General features: G+C 40.1%; 1 protein-coding gene across 3 annotated transcripts in view; it reads right to left on the bottom strand.

Moving 5' to 3' along the window:
• Positions 1-4,594: 4,594 nt before the first annotated feature.
• The window catches only part of F13B (coagulation factor XIII B chain), a 39,450-nt gene continuing 31,020 nt past the window's right edge, over positions 4,595-13,024 (bottom strand). For all 3 annotated transcript variants that reach the window (XM_047705737.1, XM_047705736.1, XM_047705739.1), the window contains one exon: positions 4,595-5,184. In XM_047705737.1, the coding sequence (XP_047561693.1) occupies positions 5,151-5,184 (34 nt within the window). In that variant the 3' untranslated portion in view covers positions 4,595-5,150. The remainder of the gene's footprint in view (positions 5,185-13,024) is intronic.

Below are 13,024 nucleotides of genomic sequence, written 5' to 3' on the forward strand. Positions count from 1 at the left end.
CGTATTAGGTAACGTATTTCTCAGCTTGGGTTAGACTTTTTAATACTTCCCATGCTCTCCATTTTTCCTCCAAAGGAATCATGCTGAGTTTCCCTGAATTCAGTTTTAATGTGTAATGTTCTCTGGGGTTTCCATCTTTCCCTATGAAGTAACTTTTTGTCACTTTCGCTATGAAGTAACGAACAGATACCTGTGAACTTAACTTCCCTTTGAAAAATTAGTTTCTCTCTGCAGAACCAGGCAGCGCCCTTTTAAATTTTGGTAAGTCGGTCACCATGGTAGGGATTCTTTGGTTGTTGACTCTATCCTGCAGGGGTGGCAAATCACCTAAACACAGTTTGCTTTCATGTTCATCGTGCTAAAGATAATCTTACAACATAATGTTCTCTAAAAAGCAAAATGGCCATTATTGTAACATTATGCTCAACACTTCACACGTTCTCACTGAAGTGATGACTCGTTGAAACAGTTTGCCAAACCGCCTTGTTGGATAGTGCTTACTTCCTCATTGTCTAACTCTTTCAGCGTCTCTGGTCTCCTCGCTCCTTCAGCTCCCCTGTCCAAATATCCTGCCACATTCCCAGCAGTGACTTCCCTTCCTCCACAGGAGAGACAGAAACTACCTGACGAGAGTCACCTCCCAGCCAAGAGCCACCCATCTCTCCTCCTTTTTCCAAGAATCCTCTGCAATCTGTTGTGCAAAATTTTCTCAGTATCTTCCACTTGTCCTTCTTTCCTCACCCATCCCCATCCCAATTAGAACATGCCCAAATTTTTCCATTAAAAAAAAAAATCCCTGCTTTATCCCTATTCCCCCCCCATGCCACCCTACCTCTCTTCCCTTCACTATCACACTTACTGCCAAGCTCACTATAGTCATGTCTCTGTTTTTTGTACCTTACGTTCATCCCTCAACCTGTTCCTCTCTCAATTTCACACTTAACAGTGATGTTCCTTTCAAGGTAATCAATAACATCAAGACAGCATTTTCGATCTTCATCTCTTCTGGTTTCCATTGGAGCATTCCAGCCATTCCTTACCAGTTTCTTTCATTGTAGCTTTTCCTAGGGCAATTGCTACACTTCAGATACCCTCTAAACTGTGAACTAGGCCTGCAGCTAACCCTGAAAAACTCATCTATTATCCTAGTTTCATAGACATCTGCCAGCCAATAACTGCAAATTTTGCTGAGCTCTGTTCTGATACCCAGGCTCGTATAATTCTCATAGGTTGGGTTCCCAGACTGTGGGATGGAGATTAGCAGCCAAGAACATTTTTAAGGTATACTCTTAGGATTCACATCTGTGGAAGGGATTGGAGGGGAGCAGTGTTGTCTACGAACTCTAGGTACCTCTGAAGCTGGGATGTCCCTGTAGAAGTGTCCCAAGTTGGAATGAAGGGTCTTTTCTTAATAATTCCTATTGGTCAATGACTGGTTAATGACAGGCCACCCTTGGAAAGAGTCATGACCTTGGGAGGAAAGATTTTCTTCAGCTGAATCAACTGCCTTAGGAAGCTGATAATTGAGAACTTCTGGCAGCTGAGAGAGTAAGTCTTCTGTTTCTGAAAGGAATCTGGTTGGTCATCACAGCATCACTGCAAGAATCAACTGCTCACTCAGTATTTTTTTCTTGGCTACCCAACAGATAGTTCAAAAATAACGTTTTTGACACTAAACGCTTCATGCTTAACTCCACACCTTCTCACTGCCTTGTCTTCTGATTCCTCCTACCACACTTAGACGGTTATCATCAACTTAATCAAGCCAGAAACCAAAGTATCCTCTTGAACCTTTTGTCGGCCTCACCCCCACCCACATCTGATCGGTCGAGATGTCATGATGACGTCACATCCTAAATATCTCTTGCTCCAATCTAGCCTGCACCCTCCCTGCTGCGGTCTCTGTTGATTTGCAGCCCTCCCAGGAGTTTCCCAGGTATAATCTGAAACTGGTCCCTGCACTCAGAGGGCAGGGAGAAACTAAGGAAAGACCCACCTACCCCAGGTGGGTAGGTGGCAGGTGTAATAAACAAAGGGAACTTACATATGAAGCTTGCCTTGGGCAGCAGCAAGATGACAAGGTCCCGGTACCTGCTCATCAGATCTTGAAGTTTATATAGAGGTCTTAACTAGGTTCAGTCATGCATACCATGCAGGTGTTCTCAATACCGCATGACTGTCTATCTGAGTCTTTGGAGTAACCTCTGGGGGTGGGAAAGGCAAAGGAATCGACATTCCAAGGACAGGGAGGGAGTGAGGAGCTGGGGTCCAACTCCAGGTCAGCCGGTGGCCATATATTTTTCATGACCATCCCCAACAGCCTCCAGTGTCAATTGCCATCATATTTCGCTTGGATGATGGCATTCTTTTCTTGAAAGTGGTTTCCCTACAAGTCGAAACCAGAGAGGGAGACAAACCATAAGATATTTTTTTAAAAAGATTTTATTTATTTATTTGACAGAGAGACAGATGCAGCAAGAGAGGGAACACAAGCAGCGGGAGTGGCAGAGGGAGAAGCATGCCTCCCACTGAGCAGGGAGCCCAATGCAGGGCTCCATACCGGGACCCTGGGATCATGACCCAAGCCAAAGGCAGACGCTCAACAACTGAGCCACCCAGGTGCCCCCCATAAGAGATTTTTAATCTCAGGAAAGAAACTGAGGGTTGCTGGAGTGGAGTGGTGGGAGAGATGGGGTGGCTGGGTGATGGGACATTGGGAGGGTATGTGCTCTGGTGGGTGCTGTGAATTGTATAAGACTGATAAATCACAGACCTGTACACCTGGGGTAAATAATATATTATAAATTAATTTTAAAAGAAAGTAGTTTTGCTATGCCTATGTTCCCTACCCCTACTTCAGCCCAGTCTCTCCTTACGGCACTCAGTGCTGTCTTTTTAGCAATTGCTATAAACATCTCATTTCAATCAGTGACTTCCAATATCTTTAGTTTGGGCTACAAAGGCCTTCATCACAGGACCCCAGTCTCTCCAGGTTTAACTGGCTCCACTCCCTCCTTCACTCTTTTCCACTCAATCCACAGGGGCTATTTACTAGCTTCTTAGAAACATCGTATTCTCTGCATATGTTTTCCACATAAGCCTCCCTCACCCTAAATATTTTCTTTTCTCCCTTCAAGGCTCAGCTTATATATCACTTCCTCAGGGAAGCCTTTCTCGAGCATCCTCTGGGACCGGGCTGTACCCCCTGGTGTTCCCTAACAAAGAGAGTGTCTTTCCTGATAGATGCCATCTTGTGAGGATTTGGTCAACATCTTCCTCTCCCATCAGGGCACGTGATCCACAACAACAGAAACAATGTGTCTTACTCTCTGTTTTATCACTAGTGCTCAGCAGATGCCTAGCCTAGGGCACATGCTTAATATTTGACTTTGTGTGTGCCATCCCCTCTCTGTAGCATGTCTTCTCTAGGCTGGTGGACCTCAGGCTTTTCCTGGGAAGCTTCCAACACACCCTCTAACAAGTTAATTTCCTCCTCCTCCATGTCACCATGCACATTTACTCTGTACATGTTTCCTGTGTTGCATTTTTCACACATTCATTTATTTAGCATTTAGTTTACTAATTGATGGCTCATGAGCCACACGACTCACAAAATATTTTTAGATTCCCCCTCCATATATAAATATCGGTAGATTTCACAACTGAAAAATCAGAAGACATGACAATACTAAATACTTAGTCCCAAGAGAGTTACCCACTTGAGCAAATCTTCTGTCTTCTGGGATAGAGCCGGTGTTCAATATTGTGTATTAATGGGCTGATTGATTAATTGAAAATGATTAACCCTTTTCTGTTGATATTTAATTTCAATCAAATTTCAATTTTATGGGATCCGCTGTGGACAATAACTACTAGAAGAGTGAAAGAATGATTATGAACTCAAGGACAATTCTGAAATACACACGTTTAACACTGAATGAATTCATATTTAATCCATGGTTAGGTCCAGTTGTCTTTCATTAGAAAATTGTAATTGTAGAAAATTGTCATCATATTGAGAAGGTCTTGAGTTAGGTGAACTGATTAGCTCCCAGTTAAGAAAATGTGCTATTCTAGTAACAACAACCTGTCTTACTAAGGGTCCTAGTACCCTAGTAGTGCTATTACATATGCTTATGCATGAACCCTAATAACAAATGGAAGTATGACTGTTACTTCAAACTAAAAAGCGACAGTGTGACTCTTTGAAGTCTTCAACAGACCTCGGTAATATTGACACTCTCAGGCTTTGTTGCTTGCAGGACTGATTTTTGATGTTATAATCTGCATCATTCCAATAATTCCTTAACTTAAAAATATTACTTGAAAGAGTAAAATATAAAAATGGGAAGGGTTATTCTTTCTTTTGTCACATTCCTTGGGCAACATTTTAAGATATGGATAGTTCACCATTATTATTATTAACCTTGAAATTAATACTACGTTAATTTTTAAAGTTTTTTACATTTAGAAAGTGTGAAGGGCAGTCTTTTCCATATTTAATACAATAAATTCTCCAATATGATGTATAGTTATTTATTTTTTTTGAAGATTTTATTTATTTATTTGACAGAGAGAGAAACAGCGAGAGAGGGAACACAAGCAGGGGGAGTGGAAGAGGGAGAACAGGCTTCCTGCTGAGCAGGGACCCTGAGGCGGTTCGACCCAGGACCCTGGGATCATGACCTGAGCCAAAAGGCAGAGGTTTAACGACTGAGACACCCAAGTGCCCCTATGATGTACATTTCTTATCTCTAGTGTGTTTGGTTCTTTAGTATTGATATAAAGATTGAATTAAAATTACCAGAAAACTCTAATATTAGTGAATATCATAAAAACAAATATCTTGAAGGCAACAATATAGCACAATGAATGGATATTAGGAAACAAATATTTTAACATGTAGATCAATCTTTTTAACAGAGGGAAAACATGCCATAAAGGTTAGGTTACATGTCAGATCAGTCAAATTAGAAAGGAAACATCTTCTGGCTTATTTATAAATAAAAAATGTTCAACATAGACAACTTAGATTCAAATCTTCAAGCAAGTTAAAACTTAGAGATTTGTAATTTTTTCTTCTAAAAATTATGTTTTATAAAGGATTTTATGATGTGTTGATATACTATTCTTCTTTCTGTCATACATTTTTATGTCCTGAAGTGTTGTTGATAAGACAGCATCCTTGATGACAAAGAGAAAGGAAGGAAGAGAGATTTTTTTGAAATAAGCACCATTTTTGGTCAAGTATTTATTATAACTTAGCTCTTCAACATTTCATATAATTAGTCATTGTTTTAGTTAGTTATTGATAAAAGCAAGTAGACAGACTTGGTAAATTTACCACCAATTCCTTTTTCAAATCTCAAATCTCAACTGTATTTGATACAGTAATACCATTTTTTAAACAATTTTTTTCTAAATTACTTACCTCTTTTTCTTTTTGAAATGAGAAATCCAAGATACACCAAAACACTTAAATACACATAAAATTTTTCTGTCCTGATTTTACCATAGTTAAAAATTTTTAGTTTTCCACCCATGGGTGTCTTATGAATGTTTTTATAGACTGTTTAAAGTATTAAAAAGTTGTCCCTATGGAGGGAGGAGTCAAGATGGCGGAGAAGTAGCAGGCTGAGACTACTTTGGGTAGCGGGAGGTCAGCTAAATAGCTTATCTAAAGATTGCAAACACCTACAAATCCAACGGGAGATTGAAGAGAAGAAGAACAGCAATTCCAGAAACAGAAAATCAACCACTTTCTGCAAGGTAGGACTGGCGGAGAAGTGAATCCAAAGCGACGGGAAGATAGACCGCGGGGGGAGGGGCCGGCTCCCGGGGAGCTGCGGAGCAACGGAGCAAAATCAGGACTTTTAAAAGTCTGTTCCGCTGAGGGACATCGCTCCAGAGGCTTAACTGGGGTGAAGCCCAGGTGGGGTCAGCGCGGCCTCAGCTCCCGCAGGGTCGCAGAAGGATCGGGGGTGTCTGAGTGTCGCAGAGCTTACCGGTATTAGAACGGGGAAGCCAGCTACAGAGACAGAGCCGAGGAGTGACTCTCAGCTCGGGGTCGCCTTGAACCGGTCGCAGGCTCGGTCAGCTCGGAGCGCGCCCGGAGGCCAGGGTGGCGGGAGTCATTGGGCGTGTTCTCTGAGGGCGCACTGAGGAGTGGGGCCCCGGGCTCTTGGCTCCTCCGGGCCGGAGACCGGGAGGCCGCCATCTTCATTCCCGTCCTCCGGACTCTACGGAAAGCGCTCAGGGAACAAAAGCTCCCAAAAGCAAACCCAGCAAACCCGAGCGGATTACTCAGCACAGCCCCGGGTAAGGGCGGTGTAACTCCGCCTGGGGCAAAGACACTTGAGAATCACTACAACAGGCCCCTCCCCCAGAAGATCAACGGGAAACCCAGCCAGGACCAAGTTCACCTACCAAGGAGAACGGCGGAATTCCAGAGGAGAAGAAAGCAAAGCACGGAACTCATGGCTTTCTCCCCATGATTTTTTAGCCTTGCAGTTAATTTAATTTTTTTTCTCTTTTTCAATTTTTTTTCTTTTTCTCTTCTTCTGCTAAATTTTTTTAACTTTTACTGTTTTCTTTTTATAACGTTTTTTAAATAGTTTATCTAATATATATATTTTTTTTCCTCTTTTTATATTTTTTCTTTATCGGCTTTCTTTTTTTTTAATAGTTTCTTTTTTTTTCTTTTTTCTTTTTTTTTTTTCTTTCTTTCTGAACCCCTTTTTATCCCCTTTCTCCCCCCTCACAATTCGGGATCTCTTCTGATTTGGTTAAAGCATATTTTCCTGGGGTTTTTGCCACCCTTTTAGTATTTTACTTGCTCCATCATAAACTCTTATCTGGACAAAATGACAAGGCAGAAAAATTCACAACAAAAAAAAGAACAAGAGGCAGTACCAAAGGCTAGGGACCTAATCAATACAGACATTGGTAATATGTCAGATCTAGAGTTCAGAATGACGATTCTCAAGGTTCTAGCCGGGCTTGAAAAAGGCATGGAAGATATTAAAGCAACCCTCTCGGGAGATATAAAAGCCCTTTCTGGAGAAATAAAAGAACTAAAATCGAACCAAGTTGAAATCAAAAAAGCTATTAATGAGGTGCAATAAAAAATGGAGGCTCTCACAGCTAGGATAAATGAGGCAGAAGAAAGATTTAGCGATATAGAAGACCAAATGACAGAGAATAAAGAAGCTGAGCAAAAGAGGGACAAACAGCTACTGGACCACGAGGGGAGAATTCGAGAGATAAGTGGCACCATAAGACGAAACAACATTAGAATAATTGGGATTCCAGAAGAAGAGGAAACAGAGAGGGGAGCAGAAGGTATATTGGAGAGCATTATTGGAGAGAATTTCCCCAATATGGCAAAGGGAACAAGCATCAAAATCCAGGAGGTTCAGAGAACCCCCCTCAAGATCAATAAGAATAGGTCCACACCCCGTCACCTAATAGTAAAATTTACAAGTCTTAGTGACAAAGAAAAGATCCTGAAAGCAGCCCGGGAAAAGAAGTCTATAACGTACAATGGTAAAAATATTAGATTGGCAGCAGACTTATCCACAGAGACCTGGCAGGCCAGAAAGAGCTGGCATGATATATTCAGAGTACTAAATGAGAAAAACATGCAGCCAAGAATACTATATCCAGCTAGGCTATCATTGAAAATAGAAGGAGAGATTAAAAGCTTCCAGGACAAACAAAAACTGAAAGAATTTGCAAATACCAAACCAGCTCTACAGGAAATATTGAAAGGGGTCCTCTAAGCAAAGAGAGACCCTCAAAGTAGTAGATCAGAAAGAAACAGAGACAATATACAATAACAGTCACCTTACAGGCAATACGATGGCACTAAATTCATATCTCTCAATACTTACCCTGAATGTGAATGGGCTAAATGCCCCAATCAAAAGACACAGGGTATCAGAATGGATAAAAAAAAAAAACCCATCTATATGTTGCCTACAAGAAACTCATCTTAAACCCGAAGACACCTCCAGGTTTAAAGTGAGGGGGTGGAAAAGAATTTACCATGCTAATGGACATCAGAAGAAAGCAGGAGTGGCAATCCTTATATCAGATCAATTAGATTTTAAGCCAAAGACTATAATAAGAGATGAGGAAGGACACTATATCATACTCAAAGGAACTGTCCAACAAGAAGATCTAACAATTTTAAATATCTATGCCCCTAACGTGGGAGCAGCCAACTATATAAACCAATTAATAACAAAATCAAAGAAACACATCGCAAAGAATACAATCATAGTAGGGGATTTTAACACTCCCCTCACTGAAATGGACAGATCATCCAAGCAAAAGATCAACACGGAAATCAAGGCCTTAAATGACACACTGGACCAGATGGACATCACAGATATATTCAGAACATTTCATCCCAAAGCAACAGAATACACATTCTTCTCTAGTGCACATGGAACATTCTCCAGAATAGATCACATTCTTGGTCCTAAATCAAGTCTCAACCGGTATCAAAAGATTGGGATCATTCCCTGCATATTTTCAGACCACAATGCCCTAAAGCTAGAACTCAATCACAAGAGGAAATTTGGAAAGAACCCAAATACATGGAGACTAAACAGCATCCTTCTAAAGAATGAATGGGTCAACCAGGAAATTAAAGAAGAATTGAAAAAATTTATGGAAACAAATGATAATGAAAACACAACGGTTCAGAATCTGTGGGACACAACAAAGGCAGTCCTGAGAGGAAAATATATAGCGGTACAAGCCTTTCTCAAGAAACAAGAAAGGTCTCAGGTACACAACCTAACCCTACACCTAAAGGAGCTGGAGAAAGAACAAGAAAGAAACCCTAAACCCAGCAGGAGAAGAGAAATCATAAAGATCAGAGCAGAAATCAATGAAATAGAAACCAAAAAAACAATAGAACAAATCAACGAAACTAGGAGCTGGTTCTTTGAAAGAATTAATAAGATTGATAAACCCCTGGCCAGACTTATCAAAAAGAAAAGAGAAAGGACCCAAATAAATAAAATCATGAATGAAAGAGGAGAGATCACAACGAACACCAAAGAAATACAGACAATTATAAGAACATACTATGAGCAACTCTACGCCAACAAATTTGACAATCTGGAAGAAATGGATGCATTCCTAGAGACATATAAACTACCACAACTGAACCAGGAAGAAATGGAAAGCCTGAATAGACCCATAACCAGTAAGGAGATTGAAACAGTCATCAAAAATCTCCAAACAAACAAAAGCCCAGGGCCAGACGGCTTCCCGGGGGAATTCTACCAAACATTTAAAGAAGAACTAATTCCTATTCTCCTGAAACTGTTCCAAAAAATAGAAATGGAAGGAAAACTTCCAAACTCATTTTATGAGGCCAGCATCACCTTGATCCCAAAACCAGACAAGGATCCCAACAAAAAAGAGAACTACAGACCAATATCCTTGATGAACACAGATGCAAAAATTCTCGCCAAAATACTAGCCAATAGGATTCAACAGTACATTAAAAGGATTATTCACCACGACCAAGTGGGATTTATTCCAGGGCTGCAAGGTTGGTTCAACATCCGCAAATCAATCAATGTGATACAACACATTAATAAAAGAAAGAACAAGAACCATATGATACTCTCCATAGATGCTGAAAAAGCATTTGACAAAGTACAGCATCCCTTCCTGATCAAAACTCTTCAAAGTGTAGGGATAGATGGCACATACCTCAATATTATCAAAGCCATCTATGACAAACCCACTGCAAATATCATTCTCAATGGAGAAAAACTGAAAGCTTTTCCACTAAGGTCAGGAACACGGCAGGGATGTCCGTTATCACCACTGCTATTCAACATAGTACTAGAAGTCCTAGCCTCAGCAATCAGACAACAAAAGGAAATTAAAGGCATCCAAATCGGCAAAGAAGAAGTCAAACTATCACTCTTTGCAGATGATATGATACTATATGTGGAAAACCCAAAAGACTCCACTCCAAAACTGCTAGAACTTGTACAGGAATTCAGTAAAGTGTCAGGATATAAAATCAATGCACAGAAATCAGTTGCATTTCTCTACACCAACAACAAGACAGAAGAAAGAGAAATTAAAGAGTCCATTCCATTTACAATTGCACCCAAAACTATAAGATACCTAGGAATAAACCTAACCAAAGAGACTAAGCATCTATACTCAGAAAACTATAAAGTACTCATGAAAGAAATTGAGGAAGACACAAAGAAATGGAAAAATGTTCCATGCTCCTGGATTGGAAGAATAAATATTGTGAAAATGTCTATGCTACCTAAAGCAATCTACACATTTAATGCAATTCCTATCAAAGTACCATCCATTTTTTTCAAAGAAATGGAACAAATAATCCTAAAATTCATATGGAACCAGAAAAGACCTCGAATAGCCAAAGGAATATTGAAAAGGAAAGCCAAAGTTGGTGGCATCACAATTCCGGACTTCAAGCTCTATTACAAAGCTGTCATCATCAAGACAGCATGGTACTGGCACAAAAACAGACACATAGATCAATGGAACAGAATAGAGAGCCCAGAAATGGACCCTCAACTCTATGGTCAACTCATCTTCGACAAAGCAGGAAAGAATATCCAATGGAAAAAAGACAGCCTCTTCAATAAATGGTGTTGGGAAAATTGGACAGCCACATGCAGAAAAATGAAATTGGATCATTTCCTTACACCATAACGAAAATAGACTCAAAATGGATGAAGGATCTCAATGTGAGAAAGGAATCCATCAAAATCCTCGAGGAGAACACAGGCAGCAACCTCTTCGACGTCAGCCGCAGCAACATCTTCCTAGGAACTTCACCAAAGGCAAGGGAAGCAAGGTCAAAAATGAACTTTTGGGATTTTATCAAGATCAAAAGCTTTTGCACAGCAAAGGAAACAGTGAACAAAACCAAAAGACAACTGACAGAATGGGAGAAGATATTTGCAAATGACATATCAGATAAAGGGCTAGTGTCCAAAATCTATAAAGAACTTAGCAAACTGAACACCCAAAGAACAAATAATCCAATCAAGAAATGGGCAGAGGCCATGAACAGACATTTCTGCAAAGAAGACATCCAGATGGCCAACAGACACATGAAAAAGTGCTCCACATCACTCGGCATCAGGGAAATACAAATCAAAACCACCATGAGATATCACCTCACACCAGTCAGAATGGCTAAAATTAACAAGTCAGGAAATGACAGATGCTGGCGAGGATGCGGAGAAAAGGGAACCCTCCTACACTGTTGATGGGAATGCAAGCTGGTGCAACCACTCTGGAAAACAGCATGGAGGTTCCTCAGAATGTTGAAAATAGAACTACCCTATGACCCTGCGATTGCACTGCTGGGTATTTACCCTAAAGATACAAACGTAGTGATCCGAAGGGGCACGTGCACCCGAATGTTTATAGCAGCAATGTCTACAATAGCCAAACTATGGAAAGAACCTAGGTGTCCATCAACAGACGAATGGATAAAGAAGATGTGGTATATATACACAATGGAATACTATGCAGCCATCAAAAGAAATGAAATCTTGCCATTTGCGACGACGTGGATGGAACTAGAGGGTATCATGCTTAGCGAAATAAGTCAATCGGAGAAAGACAACTATCATATGATCTCCCTGATATGAGGGAGAGGAGATGCAACATGGGGGGTTGAGGGGGTAGGAGAAGAGTAAATGAAACAAGATGGGATTGGGAGGGAGACAAACCATAAGTGACTCTTAATCTCACAAAACAAACTGAGGGTTGATGGGGGGAGGGGGTTGGGAGAGGGGGTGGGGTTATGGATATTGGGGAGGGTATGTGCTATGGTGAGTGTTGTGAAGTGTGTAAACCTGGCGATTCGCAGACCTATACCCCTGGGGATAAAAATATAGGTTTATAAAGTTGTAAAAAAAAAAAAATAAAAATAAAAATAGCATGTCCCCACTTAAAAAAAAAAAAAAAAAGTTGTCCCTATGTTGTTCATATAGTTCATGGTTCATGATTAGAACACATACACTTTACCATGAGTTATTTTTATAATATTCTTTTTTTAAAAAGATTTTATTTATGTATTTCAGAGATAGAGAGCAAGTGCAAGCATGGGCAGGGGGAAGGGCAGAGGGAGAAGCACACTCCCACTGAGCAGGAAGCTGATGCAGGGCTTAATCCCAGGACCCTGGGATCATGGCCTGAGCCAAAAGCAGATGCTTAACTGACTGAGCCATACAGGCACCCCTAATTTTATAACATTCTTAATCAGACATAAAGTATAATTTCCATTTAATACTGTATCTTTTAAAGTCTCAAAATCCTGATCCTCTAAAGTGATTTACATCATTTTATTATATTATTGTAATATTTTACTAAAGACAAGATTATATTTCATTCATCAAGAAATATAAAACAGCATTATTGTTTTTCTGTCTGACTTATTTCATTTAGCATAAAACCCTCTAGGTCCACCAATGTTGTCACAAATGGCAAGATCTCATCCTTTTTATGGTTGAATAATATTCCATTGTATATATAATATCCTACATCTTCTTTATCCATTCAACTATCAATAGCACTTGGACTGCTTTCATATCCTGGCTATTATAAATAAGGCTTCAGTAAACAAAGGGGTGCATATATCTTTTAGAATTACTGTTTTTATTTTCACTGGATAAATACCCAGAAGTAGAATTATTGGATCATATAATATTTCTATTTTTTAATTTTTTTAGGAACTTCCATACTGTTTTCCATAGTGGGTGTACCAATTTACATTCCCACCAACAGGGCACGAAGGTTTCTTGTTCCTCACATCCTTGCCAACACTTGTTATTTCCTGTCTTTTTGATTCTAGCCATTCTGACAAGTGGAAAATGATATCTCATGGTTCTGATTTGCATTTCCCTGATTAGTGATGTTGAGTGTCTTTTTGACTGTTCATCTGTCTGTTGACCATCTACATGTCTTCTTCAGAAAAATGTCCTCTGCCCCCTTTTTA

The sequence above is a fragment of the Lutra lutra genome, chromosome 15 (assembly GCF_902655055.1).
Source record: "Lutra lutra chromosome 15, mLutLut1.2, whole genome shotgun sequence".
Lineage (NCBI taxonomy): Eukaryota > Metazoa > Chordata > Mammalia > Carnivora > Mustelidae > Lutra > Lutra lutra.